Source organism: Hyaena hyaena, unplaced genomic scaffold (assembly GCF_003009895.1).
Source record: "Hyaena hyaena isolate Hyena2069 unplaced genomic scaffold, ASM300989v1 scaffold_597, whole genome shotgun sequence".
NCBI lineage: Eukaryota > Metazoa > Chordata > Mammalia > Carnivora > Hyaenidae > Hyaena > Hyaena hyaena.
In genome coordinates, this window is record NW_024081231.1 from 394,636 (window position 1) to 420,340 (window position 25,705).

At 38.2% G+C, this 25,705-nt stretch overlaps 1 protein-coding gene across 6 annotated transcripts in view; it reads right to left on the bottom strand.

Moving 5' to 3' along the window:
- The window catches only part of CEP128 (centrosomal protein 128), a 408,652-nt gene that overhangs the window by 85,390 nt on the left and 297,557 nt on the right, over positions 1–25,705 (bottom strand). For all 6 annotated transcript variants that reach the window (XM_039257020.1, XM_039257017.1, XM_039257022.1 and 3 more), the window contains one exon: positions 9,624–9,673. In XM_039257020.1, the coding sequence (XP_039112951.1) occupies positions 9,624–9,673 (50 nt within the window). The remainder of the gene's footprint in view (positions 1–9,623; positions 9,674–25,705) is intronic.

Sequence of the window (25,705 nt, forward strand, 5' to 3'; positions counted from 1 at the left end):
GTCACAGACTGAAACAGGCTCCAGGCTCTGAGCTGGCAGTCAGCACAGAGCCCGACGCGGGGCTCGAACCCACGAACCGCGAGATCATGACCTAAGCGAAAGTCGGACGCTTAACCGACTAAGCCACCCAGGCGCCCCCTTATAGTCTTTTTCTTAAGAAGCTAAGGGGTGAGTTAGTATTTTAACACAGTAAATATGTTTTCTAATGAATCATTCTCCTAGAAGAAAAAGATGGAAGAAATCTGAAGAAACAGAGGCCAGGAACCTAAGCAAACAAACCAACCAATCAAGTGTGGGGATTCTGTTCTCCATAAGTGCTGGAGGCATGTAAGTACAGGAGTAGAGACGACAGGCAGACTCTAGTGTGAGTACCAGCCCTGCCAACTACTGGCTGAACAAGCCAGGAACTTCTTCATCTGTAAAATGGAAATAACAGTATTTATCTTGTAGAAGTACCACAAGGAATCAGTGGCATATATTAAGAAGTTTCAGTGTGCATGACACAAAAGTATTGTCTGTTACCAGTAGTACCATTCATTAACAAGCCAGAGGGCAATTTCTTCTTGTCCTTTGATGCACAGACCATCACCCTTCTGGATCGATTTAGCAAAATCTTGACAGGAACTAACTAGTACTAAATCAGTACTTGTTAATAAATGAAACATAATCTTAGTGAGTTTTCGAGATCACAGTCTAGGGAAATCTTCTCCAATGTTTCTTTACATTCTGGAATCTGCCAGAGATGGGGATGGGAGACAGCCCTACAAATGAGAACTAAAGTTTCTTTCAATGATCTATTAATACTTAGAACCTCAGAGATTTGTTTTACTTTTATTTTTATTTAATGTTTATTCATTTTTTGATAGAGAGAGAGAATGAGTGTGTGTGGGGGGCGAGGGGCAGAGACAAAGACACACACACACACAGAATCGGAAGCAGGCTCCAGGCTCTGAGCTGTCAGCACAGAGCCCGACATGGGTCTCAAACTCATGAACTGCAAGATAATGACATTAGCTGAAGTTGGATGCTTAAGTGACTGAGCCACCCAGACGCCCCTAGAACCTCAGAGATTTCAGTCAATGGAAATGGTTTCAACCAGAAATGCATTATTGCTAACCAAATCTGTTGCACACTACACACATTCTTTAGAATACTGTTTTCACAACTGTCATTGTTATCAAGAGGCAGAAGACAAAATGGAGAATGGAGTGTTATGGCCTGAATATTTCTGTCTCCCCCAAATTCACAGGTTGAAATCGTAATCCTGAATGTGATATCAGGAGATGGGGCCTCAAACAGGCGATTGGTCATGAGGGTAGAGCCGTCATGAACGGGAAAGTACCTACCCTTAGAGAAGATTCCAGAATGTACTGTCTGCTCCTGCTATGGCCCAGTAAGTGGGCCAGATACTGAATCTGAATCTGCCAACATAACTACTGAATGCAGATAGTGAAACTGCCTACATGTGAGACTTCCTAGCCTCCAGAGCTGTGAGAAATAAAGGGTTCTAGTTTAAGCCACTCAGTCTTTTTGTTATAGCAGCTCAAATGGCAGGTACACTATTATTTATCCAAAGTTTGAGGCATATCCAGAGATGTGAGTGAGAAGAATAAGTAGATACACACTTAAAGGAGACTGGTCCTGTAGTGATTACCTAAACGGCCCAAATGAAACTGCTGCATATTGTAAGGTAACAGCTGACTCCAGCAACATGGCAGAAACTTCCAGAGAAGCTCGACACTGCAAAGCAGGGTAACATGCTTAGACGGTTTTCATTTTTCATAAGAAAACAGAAGCCGCTCTTCCATCAGCTGCAATGCCCATGGAGCCCACGGGTCAGACTCTGACAGAGGCACTAAGGGATATTTTCTGGAAGTGTTGCTTTTCATGGAGTCCACTGCAAAGGGGCTGGTATGCAGAGACACATTAAATAAATTGCCCCCTTGTGGGAACAGTTTACAAAATCTGTAACACTCACTTGGCTCCTTTACCAAGTTTTTATAAAACTTTGTCATAGTAAAATTTGGGCACTTGAAGTCAGAAATTACACTTTATATTTGCATTTTTTAAAATGTTTCCAAAGGGCGTCTGTTTTTTAGAGGCTTCTGTAGAGCTTGACTCAAAGGAAGGAGGCTGCTGAATTCTGAAGACTTATGCTTTGCATCTCTTTGGAGAAACAGAACCAGCCACACTTTCATGCTTCTTTTATTCTCAAAAGACAATGATCTATCAATCAACTTCCATATATTCAGACATGGACTACTTCACTTTCAGGGTATTTTATTTTCCGGTTTTACTGCTATAGATTCGGAATTAAAAGTAAGTTGCGAATTTTAGGTAAAATAGAGTGATAAAATTTAGTGGTCATTAAGATTTCAAGTGGAATCTATTTTAGTGAGCTTGGTTCCCTGTTCTCCTGAGGCCTCTTAACATAGTAAATGGAAGTGTACAAATCTAACTGGCTGAGACCCTGCTTGACCCTGACACAGACTGCTAACGTTTCATCTCTGGTGAGACCTCATACCGAATTTAAGCTTGGTAAGCTTCTTTACCTTGAGAAGAAAGATTTTAATGGGCCATTAAATCACCTAGCCCTCAAAGTGGTAAGTGTTGCCCAATCTTCCATTCCCCATAATCACCCACATTTTGCATGGTTTATGTCATTGGTTATGGCTATTTTTTTAAAAAATCATATATCACAAAAAGAAATACAGACAGACATACAGCTATTTGCCTACATTCTTACATCTTGGGAAGAATATGTAGGTGTGCTTTACATGCTGATTTCTAGAAGTATGGGAGTTACATTTTAACTCTCATGAGTTATCCTAGGGAGGGGCAGGATACCGCATTTACCTTCTAGTTTAATAAAGACTTAAACAATAAATCATAATTTATCAATTTATTCAAAGTGGGACTTCTAAAAATGTACCTTAGAATCTCCTAAGCAAATTACAACTTCCAGGAAAATGTAAGAATTGCTTTAACCAATTTTTCAGTTCTTCTAGAGATCCAGTATTAGAATACAGCATCCTGGGGTGCCTGGGTGGCTTAGTCGGTTAAGCGTCTGACTTTCGCTTAGGTCATGATCTCATGGTTCGTGGGTTCGAGCCCCGCGTCGGGCTCTGTGCTGACTGCCAGCTCAGAGCCTGGAGCCTGTTTCGGAGTCTGGGACTACCTCTCTCTCTGACCCTCCCCTGCTCACGCTATCTCTCTCTCTACTAGAAATAAATAAAAAACATTAGAATACAGCATCCTACTTCACCCTTACTTTCTCTTCTAAATTAACTCAAGGACTCTTTGCAGCCCCATCTCTGCATTTTTACCCATAATCTCTAAAATCCCCAAATCACTATGTGGTCTGAAAGTGCAGGCTCTGGGAATTCTGCAGTCAGGAAGAAATGACTGACAGCAAACTCGTGGAAATTATCCAGTTGGTCTGTTACTATCCCAGTTTATCACATGGTTGTTTACCAGGAGGATTGGCCATCTATGGGTACTACTCAGATGTTAATGCATGATCCTGCCAGCGTCCACCAGGGTGATTTATCTACCCATGTCAGCTTTTTGTCCTGGGTGTTTTTCTTGCCCAGCTTATTTCCAACGATGCATCTGCCAACTCTACACTGGAATTCTTTTTCATATTATAATTCCCCTATATTAATATTTATTAGACTTGTTCCAAAAGAGCTAAAAAATTCAAGTTCTATTTTTTCCTCAAACACCATGCTGTCATAGGCTATTCCATAAGTAGCTGAAATGAAGTAATGGCTGAGGAAAAGATTATCTTCTCCTTCCACTCATTTCAAATGCTTTGCCTGAGCAGTACTGGGATGACAAAAAACAAATCAAACACCTGCCCTCCACTCCCCCCAAATTTCTAAAATATAAATCAAATCTTTCAAATAGCATGTTCCAGGCTATTTTTAAAAGCTACCAGGGAGAGAAATTAAATATAATTATGGGTCATCTGAAAACCAGCATGTCAGTAATGCCATTTAATATCCTTCAAGGGCATCTGTAGCTTCTGGAATGTCTCAGAAAAAAAATATATTACTGCAAAAAACCCCACACAAACCCAATGCTTCTAATTAAATGAAGGATTCAGCTCATCTCTAATGAAAATACTGATACTAAAGAAAGTGTCTAGAAATATTTGTGACATTTATAGATCCTACAACTAAAAAGTTTCCTTCCGTTTTCCTCTTGAATAATGATTGATGTTCATATTTGGCCCATATAATCAATTTCATTATTGTCACATCGTGACTTTTTTCACTGTTTCATTATATTTAGTAGTAGCTATCCCAAGACACAACACTCTTTTTAGCATAATCTGACCAAAATCTTCATTTAAAATCATGGTTGCCCACGGAGGGGGTGAGGGGGGTCAGAGAGAGGGAGAGGGTGGCTCTGGGAGGACACAGGCACACTTATTATGCAGCACCATGTCTGGTGCATAGTAGGTACAAACAAGTAGTCAGTGTGTAGAACTAATAGTTATAGAAGACCTGCAGGCACCAAGGTTTAGGCATTTCTTATCCCAATTAATCTGCTCTAAGGTCATTTTAAGTATTAGTACTGTCCCCAATTTATAGACAAGGATACTGCCTCAAAGTGACCTGAAGATGGCTTAGTAAAAGAGGAGAGTGGGGTGCCTGGGTGGCTCAGTCAGTTGAGTGTCCGGCTTCAGCTCAGGTCATGATCTCACGGTTCGTGGGTTCGAGCCCCTCGTTGGGCTCTGCACTGACAGCTAGCTCAGAGCCTAGAGCCTGTCTTAGGATTCTGTGTCTCCCTCTCTCTCTGACCCTCCCCTGCTCATACTGTCTCTCTCTCAGAAATAAATAAAACATTAAAAAAATAAAAGAGAAAAGTGAGTAGAAAAAATCATGTTGATAATCATCTAGTTCATCTTATTTGACATAAAATGAGTTAGCATACAAGGCGGGGCATATGCATTTTCCAGATACTCTGTTTAGTGACTGTCCTAGGTAGCATTTTGAAGTTTTTTGTAACTAAGCAGGATACTCCTTCAGTGTGATTTGCGCTCTTGGGTTCACAAAGCAAGAAACTGATGAAAGGTGAGTCAGGCAGGTTGGTAGTTGACAAAAATGAAAACAAAAAACTATAGCAGCACCTACCATTCATCACTACTCATCACAAGTAAGGTGGCAGTCACTGAATGTTTTTCAACTAAATTGAGGGAAATGGATTACCTTTTGTGTCTATTTAAAACATTTCAGCTGATCTCTGAGCAGATTAAATAAAGGATTTGCTTGTTTCAATGTACCTCAAACCCATATGCAAATAGGACTCTGTTACCATACCACACATTTATGGTCAAAGACAAATGAATCTCTCTCTCCCTCTCTCTGTCTCTGTCTCTGTCTCTTTGTCTCTCTCTCTCTCTCTCTCTCTCTTATACACACACACACACACACCCCGGAGCCAGACAATATTAAGCTCCAGTGAAGAATTTTGGTAATTATCAGCTGTATTTTAGAAATCATTGTTAAATATGTTTGTCTCCATCGTTTGTGATTCTTCTTAAGATTGAAAACACCTTTCTCTCTGCTGCCTGTCTCACTCACCATTTTTTTCCTTTTCTTTTCCCACTGTTTATTACTATTCATGCCAGATTACTCACTTATTGACCTTTTGGTTCAATACTACATTCAAAGAAGGAGGGGGAACAGAGAAGGGCAGAGAAAAGGAAGAAGAGTGAAGTGTGTGTGTGTGCGTGTGTGTGTCTACACAGGAATGCTGCAACTTAGGAGCTCCGCCACCAAAAAAACCTTTAAACAGAAAATGAACTCTAGGACAGGGATGATTATTGTTTTTTAATAGGTAGACCTTCACAAGACCAACATAGGTTCTAAAAGAGTCCAGCAAGGTGGTATTCATTTGTTTACTAAGTAACCAAAGATTCACTGAGTACCTACTATGTTGGTTGAGGCACTGTGCTAAATAGTAGATATTTGAGAACATGAAAGAAGAGAGTGGCTTCACAGGTTTGAAAGGAAATTACCACTTATTGTATGGTAAATTTTAATTTTAAAATCTAAGCCCCTTATCTAGGTGGATTCAAGGATTTAACAAATATTTACCCAGTTTTATTGATTATTTTTTCCCTTGAAATATTATTTGTCACGCTTCATGATACTATGCTCTCCTGGGATTATTTTCTCTGTCTTAGACTGCTTTGCGGGATTTTCATCCTTAGCTTGAAACTTAAGTGTCAGTGTTCCCTACGGTTCTGGCCTAAATTTTCATCTCTTTGATCTACATACTTCCCCCAGGGAGGGGGTGTTCTCATTGCTTCTATGACTTTTTTTTTTTTTTTAAGTAAGCTCTATGCCTCACGTGGGGCTCGAACTCATGACCCTGAGATCAAGAGTTGCATGCCCCACCGACCGAGACAGCTGGGTGCCCCGCTCCTATGACTGTGAGTATCATCTACATGATACGGAGACCAATTTGACGACAACAAACTCTGCATGTTCAGCTTTCGCCTTCTGAGCTCCAGACTCAGGATGTTTCAAGGCACCCAAACTGAAAATATCAAAAAGTGAACTAATCAACTTCCCCTTCTCTCACTGACTGGCACAACCATCCACAGAGTTGCCCAATCAAGAAATCTAGGAGTCATTCTTAATCCCTTCCTTTTCATTTCCTGACAAGCAATCTCAAAGTTTCATGGGATTTTAGATCTTTAAATACATTAGGAAACCACCCACTCCTCTTCATGCTCTCTGTTACCACCCAATCCAGGTCACTATCCTCTCTTGTCAAGATTCCCAGAAACATCTGCTCAACTGGTCCCCCTGGTTTCAATCTTACCTGTTCCCAATTATTTTGGACTTTATAACCAGCTAGTTACCTAGCAGGTTTGATTACACTGTTGTTTTGCTTCAAACTCTTAACTGGTTTCCCATACACCAAAGGTAAAATTCTAACTCCTTTATGCGGTCTTTTAGACCTCTGTTTACCTTATCAACTCCAATCCTGCCTTTTCTCTCTCAATGCTACATTCCATCACACCAAACTTCTTTCACTTTCTCAAATATGAAACTGATGTTCTTTTACCTCCTTCACACTGCCTAAAACTGTTCTAATCGCTCCAAACTTGCCAGGGCTAACTCCAGGTTATCATTTAAATATTGGTTTCTTTTGGGAAAGCTACTTGGTTTGCTACTCACCCTACTCACCTTCAACCCTCTACACTTCTACCGAATCCATCCTATCTCTACCAAAGATACGTGTTCTTATTATATGTTCCCATGGTGACTCATATATCCCCTCTCATATAATTTTTAAACATTTTATTATAAATCCCTTATTATTATATAACAGATACATTCCTAGGGCAGGAATAGAGCCAGTAGAAGCAGCTTGCCTCTGTATTCCTAGCACTCAGTACAGTATTACATAGAACTGGTGCTCAACAAGCATTTGTTCAGTGAATATATGAAACGTCTTTTACTTGGAGAAAACTGGAAAGGGTATAGAGATAAACACCCTTCTATCCTTAAGGAGGATAACATTAAATACGGAATGTCTGCTACACATAATTATGTGATGATAATGAGTAAATAAAACTGACTTCAATTTGGATACATGGGGATTTGTTAATATTGTAAATTGGAATTAAATATTTAGGTCTCCTTTCTAGGATAATCTAATCCACACTAAATACTTCTGGAAGACAGTTTTATGATTTTATATTATAGATGAGAAAATAGGCACAGCAACGTTAATTGAGTTACTCAAAGTTGCCCAGAAGCAGAAGCACTATTAAAATTCAAAGCTGTCAATTTCTAATCCTCTGCTATTGTTTTATTTATTTATTATTTTTTTTGGAAACTATTTTGTCTTTGGCTCCCCCAAGTTCTTTGAGATTGTAGGACTTCAACCTAAATACTTTAATAGTCTTCTCAAAACTATCACCTGTGAGATTTATATTTGAATACAGAAACTCAGGAATATAGGTCTTTTCACTGAATTTTCCTCATGTTAAAATGAAAGGTTTTCAGTGATGTGTCTCTGTACTCTTGTACATTCTCAGAGATGTCAATTTCTTTGTTCTTAATAGAGTGTTACTATTGGGCACTAGTTGGGAACTCTCCTGCTGCTGGACATCAGACTGGATACTTTACATCTATACATATCCCGTTGTTAGTTGCCTGGTGCATTCTATTGCACTTGCTGGACACTGTGGTAGAAAATGTTGCCAGTTCTTCATAAATATTTGAGCAGCAACTTAGGCTATTAAATTTAACAGGATTACTGGTTCCAGCATTTGTACTGTGAGAGAAGTGAACTTAAAAAGGTTTGTGCTGTCATTTCGAAAGGCCATGTATGTACTATGTGCTCAATAAATAGGCTTCTATGTGCTATTGTGGGCAAACACAATGTATGACCACACAGCTTTAAAAGGACTTTATTACCTTCTCAATATATACATTTAGTATACACAGAAGCTTTGCCTCTGATATTAATTTCTTTGAGATAGACAGGGTGAGTATATGAGATTTTTCTTAGCCTCAGACAGGACCAACCTGGGCTGTTTCTTTTTAACCTGTCTATAGCTCAAGATGTTAAAAGAATTTAATCTGTACAGAATTGTGGCCAACACATGCCATTTGTATTAAGTATATAGAACTATACCTTTCTTCATCGTTTTTAGATTAATATAGTTTTCTTTTAACAAATACACCACTAAATAGAAGAATTCCCTATTACAGTGCATTTCTCTTGCTCTTTGGGCTTCATTTGACCCATCCTTCATTTGCCAGAAGCAAACATCTTTACTGCTAAGCATTCAAGCTAGCTCATTATATCACTCTCCAGTCCCACCTTATAGCTTCCAGGCCCAGGAAGAACTCTAAATGTCCAAAGTATTTACTGTTTTTAATCCCAATGTGACATTAAGTGAATTGGTTCTGTCATGTGAGTATAACTGATTATGTTTCCCCTAATAAAGACAGACTCTTGAGTTATCCATTTGCAAGTTAGCCCAATGTAAAAGGAAGAGAGAACTAATACTGTCAGAGGCCAAGTTAACATCAATTGCTCATACCACGGAACTGCCAATTAAAATTCTAGAGTAATCTTTCAAACACAGTTTTCCAGCCCAAGAACTATGTATAAATCCAGATTGAATTAAGAGGCATACAAGGTAAGTCTTAAGCTCCATGTATGTGTTAATATCCTTGGTTGGTCACTGGTAGATGACACTCATGGAGTCAGAACACTCTTGACTTTCACATGAAATGTAGATTCCATGAATTCATCTTCACTCATCAGCCCTGTTTTGGGGGAAATGACTTTGCAAAGATGTCGCTTTCATTTCTTAATGCTGGAGCTCCTATTAAGCTATACCAAGGAATAAAGGTTCTTTTCAAGAGTAGCACAGGGTTGAGTTGGCTTCCTGTTTCAGGAGATTATAAATGGCTCTCAAACACTTCTAAAAGGAAGCAAATTCCAACTTAGGCTTTAAAATTTGGACATATTTTTCACTCCATTTGGCACACTGGTCTGAATGTGATAGCAATAAAGCCTAACAGAGTAAAACAAATGTTTTTATCCCAAGGACACCTGACCTATGGGAGAATTTACTTTACCTGTAGAGATTCCATTTCTTCATCTTTTCTGTGGGTCTCCTCCAGGAGCTCTGCAAGAAGGTAAGATACCCATCAGGATAATGTGAAAATGAGCTGCCTCTTACTATCAAACCCAATTCAGTCAAGAGCCTGTATAAACTGTTGCCTGGAAAGACAATTTGATGTTTAAGTGTGAAAAGGAATGTAAAAGAAATGCTCTCTGATCCCAACTGATGAGATAGGGCAGACCTCTGGCCTCTGCTGATCCTAAGCTCGCTGAGAAGCCCTGGGAGGTCTTGACTCTGGTGGAGAGACCAGAGAAAAAGACCAACTAAATTACAAATCCAGAATCATATCAATATTTTAGGAATTTGGCACAGTGCTTATGTAATTCCAAAGTAACACAACATTTTCTTTAAAAAAAACTTTTTTAATGAAAATTTAGAAACAATTTGCTCTTAAAATAAGCTTCCAAGCCAAGTTCCACCTCCAGAGTCAATTTTTATAACCAAATTAAAACATCTTGGAATAATGGGTGTTATTAATGGAAGCAGAACACCACCTTAGCTGTAAAGTCATATTAATTATCATTTCACACTGAGAAGGTGGGAAGCATTGAAGCTACATCTGACCAAGAGCTTGGCATCATCTCAGAGAAATTAGTGGCCGGAAGGTAGGGTAGTCAACTGAAGAAAATTCTGTCTAAATGCATGTATACAGCCATGGTATCTCAGTGCCCTACATTAATTTACAAACTTGCTATAAAGGAAAATATATTTGGCAAGCAGAATTTTCTGCCTGCAGCTATACCACCCTGTGCTATGATCTTATTAGATCTCACAAACCTAGAGAGGGCTGGGCTGAGTCAGAAGTTGGATGAAAACAGGCAAGAAACACCTACAGCAGTGCACATTAATATTAGCATTTGCCTTGCTCTATGATTGATATTGCTCACCAAGAGGCTGTGCTGCATAAAAGGAAACTATAACTTACAGAAATTCAATATATACTCCAGAAAGGCAAATGCAAATGTTTTTAGCAAGTGCTATACTACAAGCAGCAGGAAGCAACACTATTGTGAGTAGCCAGGTCATACTGGGATAGGTCATAACGGAAGAGGCTGAAACCTCAAGAAACCTGGTAGATGATGTAGCTGATGATGAGACTGTGGCTAATTCAGCTACATAGGAATTGCAAACAATCCCCTCAATATGTGGTGTATTGGGATTCAGGATAACAGGTAATTTTTGTTATGAATCCCACAGAGGAGTTAACCTTGGTTCCCAAACCTCCCATAATCAGAGTTATATCAAAAAAGGGAGAGAAGAAAGTCCATGTATTAGGCTGCATTTTTAAGGGATTTTTGATAGGCTTATCAGGTTCCTTAACTATATAGAAACCAACTTGGGAGTGTGATAGATGGTTCAAGTGCCTTTGAAAATTCCTCATCCTGAATTCTTACTCATTCACATGTGACATTGCAGCTACCATCAAGAGATCACATGCATCTACTTTCTACATCTCACATCTGGGCTGGCCTCCTGACTTGATCTGCTAAAGAGAATATAGCAGAAGAAACTCTGTGTCAACCTGTAGTGACAGTTCAAGAGGCCTTGCAGATTTTCATTTTTCTACTTGGAACTCTGTCACCACTATACAAACAAGCCCAGGACAACCTGCTAGATGAGAAGAGCCCAGGACTCTTCCCACCTAAGATGCCCTGCAGAGTACCTTAACTGGAAGCTAGCAAATGCCCACAAGCATAGCTGTTCACCTGGCCTGAAGAGGACCACAGAGGATTCAGAAGGGGAGTCCAGTTGAGACCAGACAAACTGCCCAGCTGAGTCCAGGGCCAAGCCCAACTCACAGAATTCTGACCTAAAGAAATGGAATTGGGGGATGGTGTCATACCCAGCACTTGCTAACTTACAGCAACCAGTTGTTAACTGTACAGGAAGCTTTCTGAATTTATTAGAAGTATATAAGAGTAATTAATAGATACATGGGAGTAAAGGATCTAGACTCTGCAGAGAATTACAACTGGTCTGGGAGGGTAGGGATGTAAGTAGCATGAACACATGGGCATTTTATCCTGGGTGTCTCTAATCTTTGTGTCACTCCACTCCAAATTCCATAAAGAGAGAAGCTAAGGAGCCCAGCTCAGATCTCTTGACTACTGCTTGGCTAGGGGGAAAGAATGGAGCACCTTCACTGATAATTCCAGAAAGGAACATAAAGGATAGTTTCTAAATGCAAGATTAGAAGGTTCTCTAAGCTGGGTCCCTTGGAGTAGTGAATTACACTGTTAAATGGAACACTGGACCAGGAGTGATGGACAGTAGCGTTCATCAACCAATCAAAGAACGGATCTCATTCCCCTAGACTAAACTTGGCACAGCAAATCACAAAGGCCTTAGTTAAAACTTCCTGGATAATTAGTAGGTATTGGCTCTCCTATATAGTCAAGCTCAACTCACAGATTTGATAAAATTATAAATGTAAAGAAGTTCCATCACCCTCAGAGCTTCATAATATTATTGCAACTTAAAAATTATGTTGTCTATTTTCTCCAAATACATAGAGGTCAAACTGCTTTTCCAAAAAAACTAATACCTATTGTAATGCTTGATTTTGGACAACTGAACACAAAGAGATTACTGCAATTGGCATTTAAAATATAGAATTCCCAGGGCACCTGGAAAGCTAAATCAGTTAAGCATCTGACTTTGGCTCAGGTCATGATCTCACAGTTCAGGAGTTTGAGCCCCAAAGACGGCTTCTCTGCTGTCCCCTTCTCTCTTCCCCTTTCCTCCGCTGGTTTTGTTTTCTCTCTAAATAAATAAACTTAAAATAAAATAAAATAAAATATAGAACTCTTGGGGGAGCATGAATGGCTCAGTTGGTTAAGTGTCTGAGTTTGGCTCAGGTCAGGATCTCAAGGTTTGTGAGTTCAAGCCCTGCATTGGGCTCTGTTCTGATAATGTGGGGCCTCCTTGGGATTCTCTCTCTCCCCCTCTCTCTCCCCCTTTCTCTCTCTGCTCCTCCCCCACTCGCATTCTCTCTCTCTCCCCCAAAATAAATAAATTAAAAAAAAAATTTAAATTAAAAATAAAATATAGAACTCCTGGGCCTTTGGGAATGATGGTGGAGTAGAACTGTAAACTCACCTCATTGTACGGAATCAACTAGATAATACCCACATCAGTGTAAATAATCCAGGAAATGATTCAAAGACTGGCAGAATAGATGCTTCACAGCTAAATGTAGAGGAGAGGCCACATGGAAGAGCGTAAGAAGGGAGGAGATACAATTGGGATCTAAACAGATCCTCAGACTGTCCTCAGGAGGCAGGGACACCGTGGGCACAGACAGGGGAAAGAAACAGACCCTCAGACCAGGCACCCCAGGCCTGGGGAACCTGCACAGGGAAGAGGAATTCCCATAACATTTGACTTTGAAAACCAGACGGTCACAATTTCAGGAGTTCAGTCAGTGGCACAATTAGTGGCACTTAATACCTAGAACTTGAAAAATAACCAGGCTGGGCTCTGGGAGAGCCTGGAGGGTGAGAGGAAACACAGTGTCCACCTTTTAAAGAGACAGTACAACAAAGAGTCTTGAGGAGATACAGCATAAACGCAACCGTTTGAAAAATGACTGAGTCTGAAATGAAAAATCTCAGAGTATATACCAGACAGGCAGAGATCATTAGGGCACTTCACCAAGAATCAGAGAGCTAGGGGGTACCATTTCCCTCTCCCCTGCCCCCAGCCTAGACACAGGGACACCCGTGGGAACCAGTACAGAGCCAGCACTTGCTACCTAACTCGCTAACAGCATGCCTTGCCACAGCGCCCTCTTGCATTTATACCCCCTCCAGCTAGGCCTCAACTCAAGCCCAAAGTGGCCCCGGGATGGACCACTAACAACAAAGGGACCAAACCCTGCCCATGATAGGCAAAAATGAGTAGCATCTCTCTCCTTCTGAAGCCACACATTTCTATTAGCCTCGTGCTTCCAAGGCCGTACTTTGTACTATGCTAAGGAACCTGTGAGGCAGCAAAGCTGGTAAAGAAGAGACAGTGGTGGCTGAGGACCAGATCCACCCTTGCCGGAAGCCCACAGAACTCCCAGACTTCTGGCTCTCCCTCTCTCCCTCCCTCCAACGCTCTTTCCCTCCTCCTTCCTTTCTTTTTTCCTTTCTTCCACCTTTCTCTTCCTTTCTTTCCTCTCGCTTATACTTAAATTAGGCTTAGTTGGATTATTGTCAGTTTTAAAAGTCTCTGGTTGTATGGCTGTATTGAACTTTCTTATCTTTATTCAGAAACTTGGAGAACTCAGAGTTGGCAAGAATGTTCTACTTTACAGTGAAACATTTCATTCTACCATAAATACAGACATTAGGCTCAGAGAAGGCAAATGATTTGCCAGAGATTACCTAGTTAGTGCTAAAGCCACAGATAGCACTGTGCTCTCTAATCTTCCTGCTGTAGATATCATCTCGTGCTCTCATTTGTACCACTCAGGGCTTAATTGTACCTTTCTCCACACTGTTATTTAAAAAATTGCACATATTCATATTCCTCTCACTTCCTTTAGGAGTTCCCTGATGTCAACAATCAGGGGTCCAATGACTTCATAACCATATCCTCCCTAACTGCTGCCTCTCTATGGTTGCTGCTTAACCTGCACCTCTAAAATTGTCTCCTCGACCAGCATCACTGTTCTGTGCAATTGCTCGCTTGTTAGTTCCTTTGTTCAAGTACATGCACTTGGGATGATGAACAGGGTTATTAACCTGTGCAGATAAAATATGGCCACTGGGCACTGCTGAGAAGCAACTACTCTGCGGCAACCACAAGATGAGACAATATAGGCAAGACCCCTGGACAGCTGACGTGACATAAGGCTGTGACAACGGAGTGTGATTAGTGCACCTCGTTAGAATGAGCAGTCTTGTTTGGTCTTACCAGCTTTAGAACGAACGATGGAGAAAGTTGCATGGAGAAAGTTGAAGGGCCGCTCTGCTCCCTTGCTTACCACTGGCATGCCCATGTTTTGCTTTATTATTCTCTGGTCTGCTGTTCAATACAAATAGCAATTCAACTGCGATGCAAATTGCTGAGGCTAAATGTGCTTCCATCAACATTAGTTAATGAAAGATTTTTTTTTTTTTTTGGTGAAAAGGGCAGCAGTCCTGTGTGTTTTCCTTGGACTGGCTCCAACTCTTTAAATGAGCTGATACTAACTCATTACAACATATGGGCAAAGGCAGGGGCGGTGGGGAATCCCATTTAAAAAGCAGGACATCAGCAGATGAGACTTGGAGAATCTGGTTGTGTTGTACTGTTTTGTTTTATCCCACTTTGCATTTCTCTGGCACCTTCAGGGTAATATATCATGACCATGTTTTTGGCTAAGACAGTCTTGTACTACTTCCTTCACAGTTTTTGCAACTAGTGGTCTGGCTGTGTAAGGAGGTTTGACACTTTTTTATATTGATTCTGGTTCCTGGTAGCCAAGGGAGCAGATAGGTTGTTTGCTTGTTTATTTGCTTTTAAAAAGAGAATCATGTCCAGCTGTACATGAGCAACACATCTGTCTAGCAACTTGACCCTTCACAGAAAGGTTGGAGATCAAGTTTAGAAAGGAAGAGATTTTCCCCTTAGCCTTTACTATAAAATATCTCGTCCATATTATAACTCCACTCAGCTGGTAATGGAGAAAAAGCTGTAGAAACAAGGGCTTCAGATACAGCAACATTTATAGCAGCAGCAATGGACAGAGTAGCACTGAGAGCAGAATATGGCGAATTAACGATAGGCGAGAAAAGCATTTAGCTTCTGGCTTGTATATCTCACTTAGTAATCAATGCTCCTATGCAGGATCACTTTGCATCCTGACATTTGCCTAAAAAAATAGATAATGTAAATTCTCAAAAGAAGGTAAGCTTTTAAAATCTATGTCATTCATCTTTGTGGGTGGCAGCTGTGGTATAATAAAATTAATCAAATAAAAGAGCACACTACAACCCTTCAGGGTCATAAATGGTGGACCTGGCCTCCCACAGTTGTATACTGGATACTCAAGATACTAGCAATGTGTTAAAGTCAATGTCAAATTTCTTTTTCTTCTTTGACTCTCCAGTTATTAGAATCATGAACACTTTCGGGACAGAAAGGACCATTGAAATAACCTAATCCCAGGGTTTTCATCCTTTTTTAAAAAACAAATAGAGGGGCACCTGGGTGGCTCAGTCACTTACGTGTCCAACTTCAGCTCAGGTCATGATCTCTGGGTTTGTGGGTTCAAGCCCCACGTCGGGCTCTTTGCTGACAGCTCAGAGCCTGAAGCCTGCTTTGGATTCTGTGTCTCCCTCTCTGCCCCTGCCTCACTTGTGCTCTGTCATTCTCTCTCTCAAAAATAAATAAATGTTAAAAAAAAACTAGAAAGTTTAAAAAAATTAAAAAAAATAAAATAAGTAGAATTCTGTTTTACAAATGAAATCATATACATTTTCAGGTGAATATTATAAATAAAGACAATAATTTTAAAAGCTTAAAGGAAGCTTCTTAGGTGAAAGCAGAAGGGAGGTCCTAGGGGCCAGCCTGTTGGGACTTCATTTCTATCCTGGGATCAACCCCTGTGGTGCAATGGCAGAGTGATTTAAAGCTCCAAATTATGCTGACTGAAAACTACTGATTAATCTAACCTTCTCACATGTTACAGATGAGGACTGAGTTCCCAAAGAGCAGAAGTCTCTGTCAATGTCACACAGCTAGTGAACAAAAATGCATGAACCTGAACCCAGAGCTTCTGAATTGGACCAGGGTCCAATACTTTTTCCTGCACAAAAGTGACTGTCCTCTTTTGCATTTCAAGATGTACTGAAATGACATACTATGCCAAACTCTGCCATAAATGCTGATATATTTTCCAATGGTTTCCCAAAGTTAAAGGAAACTTTGCTAAATCAGATTGTGTAACAACAATTTGTGAGAAGAACTATAGCTAATTGCTGTCTAAAATAAAATTCCTCAACCCTGGGAGATGATATCAAGAGATGTGGCTTTGATGGAAAGCAAACACTTAAAACATGTGAAATGGGAGTTGTTTTTGGCAAGGTGTCCTCAACACACAACATAGAGAATATCTCACAAAATACAACAACAACAAAAAATATCTGTTTGAATGGCTGACAGCTGAATAGTTCCTCCACTTCATGATATAATATTTATCAACAAATGTTTTTCTATCTTATCACACTAATATAGGTAAATAGGATAAATGAATAATAATATAACTTTACATTAACCAAAATACTTCAAAAATCAAATGTGTTGTTTTGAAATTAATGTATGTAAAACCCTTAAAATAGTGTCTGGTACATAGTAAGAATTATATGTTAGCTGTTATTATTTTAAAAATTACCCTTCAGTATGCCTGCTAAAATCAGGAAAATGTGTGAAAATGTAATCAGATGCATTTTAAATCAAATAAGAAAAAAAAAAAAAAGCCCTCAAGTGTCCTGCTTTTAGATGCTAGGATTGGTAGCTACATTATTGAGAACTCTGCCATATCTACTGCCACCCACTGGTACATATCTGGATATACCACAATGAGTTAAGAGTTTTCTCATCAGGATTGACCGCAGAAAACACACAGATTAAAATGAAGAACAACATTCAAAAAGTATGGCTAGCCTCTGTGGTTTGTCTCAGACGCTGAAACAACATACTGGTCTACAGATGGAGCCCAAAGAGTCCAATAAATGAAAGGTTTATAATCCACTGTCTGTCTTGGGTATGTGGTAAAACATCCAAATACAGGTACTCGTGTTTTGTTTGATGTCAATTCATTTCTGGTGAAACTTTCCATCTTGACAACTTCAGAGACTTAAAGCCTCTTCTCCACAAAACTGCTACCCTCCAGAAAACAACACAACAATCTACCCCATTCCATCTCGTTCTTTGCTCTGGCTTGGAGAAGCACCAAGATATAGAACAAAAAATTCTGACTCAGCCAACTAATAAGATTTTTATCATTTTTGTTAGCAACACAAGCAGAGAAAGTAAGAACATCAATAAGCCACTGTTCTAAATTGGTTTGAGGGCTGTTTTAGTCTATGGAATTACAGGCAACAATAAACAAGATGAGTGAGAGAAGTTTATAATCAACTGTTAATGCCACTTCAAGAATAAGTTTCCTATGCTCAAATCCAGGCATAAAATCATACTTTTTACATATACTATCTTTAAAGTGTGTTCACCTAATATAAAGTTTGGTTTTTATTTAAACCCTTATGTTGGAAGAAGGCAGTTTATTCTAGGCCCTATTCTGATTCTAGGCTCATAAGGTACAAGTGAGTATATATTTTTGGGCCCATAGAAATCCTGGGTATTTGACTTGTTCTTCAACAACCTATTTATGGAAGCTACAAAAGTTTGTGCTGGTTTCTTGATGACCCTATTAATAAACCACTAAACCACATTCAGATTCTTAGGCATTTCAGAGTCCTGGGTCTACCCTACATCTATTCTAAATACATCAGAGACAGAGTTAAGAAAACCAAATACGAAGAACAAATCTTGAAAGCAATGAGAGAGAAACAATACTTAAGTTATAGGGGGAAAACAATTAGAAATAAAAATTAAAATAATTTGTTGTCAGCAGACCAACACAAACAATGACTGTGGAACGTTCTCTAAAAAAGAAGAAATGATTGAAAAAAAAAAAAAAAGAATCTTAGAAGTTCGGGAAGAAAGAAAGAAAGAACACAGTAATATAAAATATGGATAAATCCAATAGATTTTCCTTCTCTTATTGAGTTTTAAAATTATTCTGGAGGGTACCTAGGTGACTCAATAGGTGGAGTGTCGGACTCTTAATTTCAGCTAAGGTCATGATCACAGTTCATGGGTCTGAGCCTGACACTGGGCTCTGTGCTGACAGTCCGGAAACTGCTTGGGATTTCTCTCCCTCTCTCTGCCCTTCCCCTATTTACTCTCTCTCTCTCTTTCTCCCTCTCTCTCTCTCTCAAAAGGTAAATAAAAATTTTTAAAAAATCATGTTTTATTTTAATCAAAAAAGTTGAACACTAGCTGACATGGTTCTAAATGTATCTAGAATAAATATAGTATACACATATATGTATATACATACATATATATATATATATATATATATATATTTAATTTTTTAAAGTAGGCTCCACATCCAACATGGGGCTTGAACTCACAACTCTGAGATCAAGTGTTGCATGCTGTGCCAACTGGGCTAGCCAAGGCAAAAGAACATGAAAGAAGAAATTTTCTACAATTTAAACTGGTAAAATATAATACTAGTAGACTGTGATAACTGCGAATATAAGATGCAATCCTTACAGCAACTACCAAAAAAGTTACACAAAGAGACGCTCTCAAAAACACAACTGATAAAATGGAATAAAAAAAAAAAGCTCAAAAAAGAAAAACAAGTAAACAAACCCACAGTAAAGGTGGGTTTGTGTAAAAGCAGAGAAATAAAAAACACAGCAAACAAAAATGGCAGACTTAAGTCCTAACACATCAATAATTACATTATATGAAAATGGTCTAAATATACCCATCAAAAAATAGAAATTGCCAGACTGGATTAATGACCTCTCTGCCATTAATCCATGGCATGATCCAGGGTGCCTGGGTGGCTCAGTCAGATGAGTGTCAGACTCTTGATTTCAGCTCAGGTCATGATCTCACGGTTCATGGGTTGGAGCCCCATGTCAGCAAGGAGCCTATTTGGGTTACTCTCTCTTCCTCTCTACCCTTCCCCCTCTCATTGCACTCTTTCTCTTTCTCTCTCAAAAAAATTAAAAAAAAAAAAAAGAAAAGAGTCTCTCTCTCTCTCAAAAAAAGAAATCTATGGCATGATCCACGGACCCCACTATATACTACCTATAAGAAACTATTTTTTATTTAAAAAATTTTTTCATTGTTTATTTTGAGAGAGAGAGAGAGAGAGAGCAAGAGAAGGGAAGAGAGAGAAGGAGACACAGAATTCTTAGCAGGCTCTGAGTTATTAGCATAGAGCCCAATGAACCATGAGATCATGACCTGAACTAAAGTCAGACATTTAACTGAGTGAGCCACATAGTCACTCCAAAAAATGCACTTGAAATATACTGATTCAGCAGAGTGAAAGTAAAAAATGAAAAAAGATACACTATGCAAACATTAATGAAAAAACCCCATGAATGATAGATCAATATGAGACAAATTAGATTTCAGAGCAAAGAAAATTAACAGAAAAAGCAGAGGACATTATATATAATGATAACAAGAGCTAATCTATCAAGAAGACATAGCAATCTTGCATATATATACATATATACTAAACAACAAATCTGTAAAAAATGTGAAGAAAAAACATAAGTGAGAGAAAAAAATAGAAAAATTAAAGATTGGTGTTGGAGAAGTTAACATCCGTCTCAACAACTGATTGTAAAATAGATAGAAAATCATCAGAATATATAGAAACGCATATCAAAGATTTATTTAAGCATAAATACCAGGAAAATCGCTACATACTTGGAAACTAAACAATACTAAATAATCTATGGGTCAAAGAGAATAATGTCTCAAGGGAGATTTTTAAAAATATCATAAACGGAATTAAACGATTATAGGACACAGACAAATCAGTGCTGAGAGGACAATCTATAGCACTAAATGCATGAGTTAGAAAAGAGAAAAGGTCTTAAATGAATATTCTATACCCTAAGAACCTAAAAAAAGAACAAAATAAGTCCCAAGTAGCAGAAGGAAGTGATTCACCTCTTTAAAAGTACCAAGGTTATAAGTACCTAATCTAAAATACATAATTCGAACAGCCTGTAAGTATTAAGGAAATGGGATTTATGATTCTAAAGTACCCATAAGCATTCCCTGTGAAATCTACCAAATGTTTAAAAACGAATTAGCATCAATTTTACACAATTTCATCTAGAAAACAGAAAAAAAAGGGACTACTTCCCAATTCATTTTATCACACCAGTATTACCCTACTTCCAAAATTATAGTTAAGAAAAGATAAAGATATTTCAGCTCCATCCTAAATACAGACGCAGAAATCTATAACAAATTTTTATCAAATAGCATTTAACTACATATAAAAAGAATTATATATCATGATAAAGTGGCTTTATTCTAAGGATGCTGTTGATCAATACTCAAAAGTTAACCACTATAATTCATCTTAACAGGGCAAAGAAGAAAATCATATGATTAAATAAACAGATACATAAAAACTGCTTCACAAAATTCATAATATTCATTATTTTAAAAAACAAATTCAGAAAAGAAAATACAAGGGAATTTCCTCAACTTGATAAAGAGCACCTACAAAAAAAAAGCTTACAACTAACATTATACTTAATGGTGAAAAAGGGAATGTTTTCCCCTTAAGGTCAGAAATAAGGCAAGAATGCTCTTTCTCACAATTCTTAGTCATTAATCTATCCAATGCAAAACAACAAGGAAATAAAAGGAATACTAATCAGAAACAATGAAATAAAAGTGCCTCTATTTGCAGATGACATGATAGTCTTCATAGAAAATCTCAAAGAATTTACCAAAAAAACCCCACCAAAACCAAAAACTCAAAACAAAAACCAGCCTTTGGAATCAAAAAGTGAGTTCAGCACAGTCACAGGATACAAGATAAACATATAAAAATTGATTATATCTCAACATACTAAGAATGAATATGTGAAGACCAAAATGAAAAATTATAGTACCAGTTGAAAAGACCCCTTCTCCCCCAATGAAATACTTAAGTATTTAACTTAAGTAAATTTAACAATACACGTAAAGGATGTGCAGTGTGCTGAACGACACAAAATAACAGTAAGACATCTTGTGTTCCTGGACTGGAAGACTCACAGCATAACATTATCAATTCTCTCTAAATTGATATAAAAGTTCAATATAATTTCTATAAAAATTTCAGCAATATTTTTTTGCAGCTAAAGACAAAACTATTCTAAAATCTGTGTGGAAAGAAAATGAAACTAGAGTAGTTAAAACAGTTTTTAAAAATCAGAGTAAACTGGGAGAAATCAGTCTATTCAATTTCTAGGTTTATTACACAGCTACGGGAATCAAGACTTTGTGGAGGTATATACACATAGATTAATGAAACAGAAACACAATCACAGAAATGGAGAACGGATTAGTGGTTGCCAGGGGTTAAGGATGGAGTGAGGGTAGAAGGGAAGTGGGTGTAGCCATAAATGGCAACATAAAGGATCTTTGTATCCATGGAAATGTTCTGAATCTTGACTGTTCAATGTCGACATCCTGGTTGTGCTATTATACAATAGTTTTGCAAGATATTTCTATTGGGGGAGAATGGGTAAGGGGATCTTTACATATTATGGGACTTCTCAATAGTTTCACAACTTCATGTGAATAGAAAATTATCTTCACAGGGGCGCCTGGGTGGCTTAGTCGGTTAAGCGTCCAACTTTCACTTAGGTCATGATCTCGCAGTTCGTGGGTTCGAGCCCCGCGTCTGGCTCTGTGCTGACTGCCAGCTCGGAGCCTGGAGCCTATTTCAGAGTCTGCATCTCCCTCTCTCTCTCTGACCCTCCCCTGCTCACGCTGTCTCTCTCTCTCTCTCTCCTAGAAATAAATAAAAATATTAAAAAAAATTATCTTCATAATAAAAGGTTCAATGAAACTACTGTCATTTAACATAGTACTGGAAGTCCTAGCTACAGCAACCAAACAAACAGAAATAAAGAACATCCAAATCAGCAAGAAGTTAAACTCTCACTATTTGTAGATGACATGACACTCTACATAGAAAGACTCCACCAAAAAACTGAATTCAGTAAACGAATTCAGCAAAGTCACAGGATAAAAAATCAATGTGCAAATGTGCAGAAAGCTGGACTGTCTTTTCAACAAACGGGGAAACTGGAAAGCAACATGCAAAAGAATGAAACAGGACCACTTTCTTACGCCATACACAAAAATAAATTCAAAATGGATGAAAGACCTAAATGTGAGACATGAAAAACATTTAAATCCTAGAGGAGAACACATGCAGTAACCTCTCTGACACTGGACATAGTAACTTCTTTCAAGGGAAACAAAAGCAAAAATAAACTATTAGAACTTCATCAAAATGAAAAACTTCTGCACAGCAAAATAAATGATCAACAAAACTAAAAGACAGCCTACGGAATGGGAGAAGATATTTGCAAATGACTTATCTGATAACGGGTTAGTATCCAAAATATATAAAGAACATATAAAACTCAACACTGAAAAACCAGACAAACCAATTAAAAAATGGGCAGAAGAAATGAATAGACATTTTTTCCAAGAAGACATAGAGATGGCCAATAGATACATGAAAAAATGCTCAACATCACTGATCATCAGGGAAATACAAATCAAAACCACAATCAGATACATCTCTCACCTATCAGAATGGTTAAAATCAAAAACACAAGCAACAACAAATGTTGTCGAGGATGTTGAGAAAAAGGAACCCTCGTGCACTGTTGGTGGGAATGCAAACTAGTGTAGCCATGGTGGGACACAGTATGGAGGTTCCTCAAAAAATTAAAAACAGAACTATCATATGATCCAGTAATTCCACTACTCGTATTTACCTAAGGAATATGAAAACATTAATTCAAAAAGTTAATATGCACTCCTATGTTTACCGTGGCATTATTTAAAACAGTCAAATTACTGATGCAGCCCAACTGTCCATTAATGGATAAAGATATAGTATACATGCATGCACACACACACATATACACACACACAGTCATAAAAAGAGTGAAAATTTTCCATTTGCAATGACATGGATGGAGCTAGAGAGTACTAGGCTAAGTGAAATAAGTCGGTCAAAGAAAGACAGATATCATGCTTTCACTCATATGTGGAAGTTGAGAAAATTCACAGAAGACCATGGGGGAAGGGATAGAAAAAATAATTTCAAACAGAGAGGGAGGCAAACCAATAGAGTTTCTTAAATACAGAGAACTGAGGGTTGATGGGGCTGAGGAGCAGGGGAAATGGGTGATGGGCACTGAGGAGGGTGTTTATAGGGATGAGCATTAGGTGTTGTATGTAAGTGATGAATCACAGGAATCTACTCTGAAGCCAAGAGCACTATATACACTGTATGTTAGCTAACTTCACAATAAATTAAAAAAAAAATGAGCAAAGGTGATTCAAAAAAAAAAAAAAAAAAGAGGAAGGTAAACCAAGAGACAGACTCTTAACTATGAAGAACAAACTGTTGGTTACCGGGGGGGGGGGGGGGGGGGGGGGCAGTGGTAAAATAGGTGATAGGGATTAAGGAGTACACTTAACTTGTGATGAGCACCAGGTGATGTATGGAAGTGTTGAATCACTGTATTGTAGAGCTGAAACTAATACTATACTATATGTTAACTAACTGAAATTTAAATAAAAGTTTAAAACATAAGAATTCAGAATAGCTTTAGATAAATAAGATGGATATTAAAGTGAATTGATTAATTAGTTACTTTTGAGATCAGTATCTCAACATCTGCCCTTTTCTGTCCATCCTCATTGCAGCTGCCCTAGCCCACACAGCCATCTTCGCTTTTCTAGACAACTATCCCATATTTCTAAAGCAAAGTATATGGCTTGACACTGTACGACTACTAAAATAAAAGAAATAAAAAAGCAAAAAAACCCCTTGGATATGCTGAAGAATATACAGCATGAGCTTCAGTGTCAGAATCACTTGGAAATATAACCTTATCCACCTATTTCTCTTTCCTTCACTCTAAAATGGGGACAAAAATGCCAACATTATAGAACTGTTATACTGATTATTTGAAATAATGTACATAGCTTTTTCAATTAGTAGTAATTATTATTTCATCACACCTGTACAGATATAATAATTATTATTAATTATGAATATAAATTGTGTTGATGATTAGAGAGCCCTGCAAGAGAGCTATAATTAGGCATAACCACACATTGATAGGATAAAGACCAGTTTTTTCTTTGATACTATATTCTGTTCTGAAGACAGGGACTCTAAGTTATTATTCCCTGCCCCTCCCATATCTTGTAAACTAGAAATTAAGTCCTTTGTTGACCTGAATTTATGGGAATCAATGTAGCAGAGTGCTGTGAAACATACTATGCAGTTTTTATTAATTAAAAATGGATGCCATGGGGAGAAAAGTTGTTACTAAAACTTTCAGAAAAGCAATGGTACCTTCAATGAGTTCCATAAATTCCATTTCAAAAATGTGTTCTGAAATTCTCATCTGAATTACCACAATAGTGTCCTGCCTGTGTTCTCTACGCTCAGTGTCTTATCACTCACCCTTCTCCCCTAGACTGCCCAGAGTGATGAATCCAGAACATATACTCAAGTCACTCTTTGCTCACGGATGTTCTTATTAAGAGTATTAGATTCTATCTGTGCTGCCGCAAGTGACTGATTGGTCATGACTTTCTAGAGTGTGTATGTACTCTAGGGATAGGCCTGAGCTCAGTAGAAGGTCTTAAATTCAGTTTTGATGTCTTCCATGGATGTATGGGCAGGGGAGAATAGTAAAATGTAGATGTATTTCTCATGCTAAGATAAAGTCCAAACTCGTTAATACATTATTTATAAAGGATCTCTCCCACAGTTTACTTCCAAGATCATTATCTTTTATCATCACTTCAATATCTTCTTACATTATCTGTAATGTTCTTCCTGAACTTCACTAATTAGAAAATATCTAACCATTCTTCAAATCCCAGCTTAACAAATGTCCTCTGTAGACTTTCACAAGCCATCCTGTGTCCAAACACCAATCATATTCCTGGAGATATTGCTTTGGTTTCGTGTACACAGAGTACATTATTATTTATTCTATTATAGTTAATTGTTATACATTTGGACCTGTAACCAAATTCAAACTCTTTGATAAGTACCATGTTCAGGAGCTTTAGCTCAGAATATTGTATATGCTAAAGAAACATTACTGAGTAAAGGGATTTGTAAGAAAACAATAAAGCCAAATTTCTTATAAACATTCATAGAATAAGTGGTTGAGAGAGAGAGAAGAC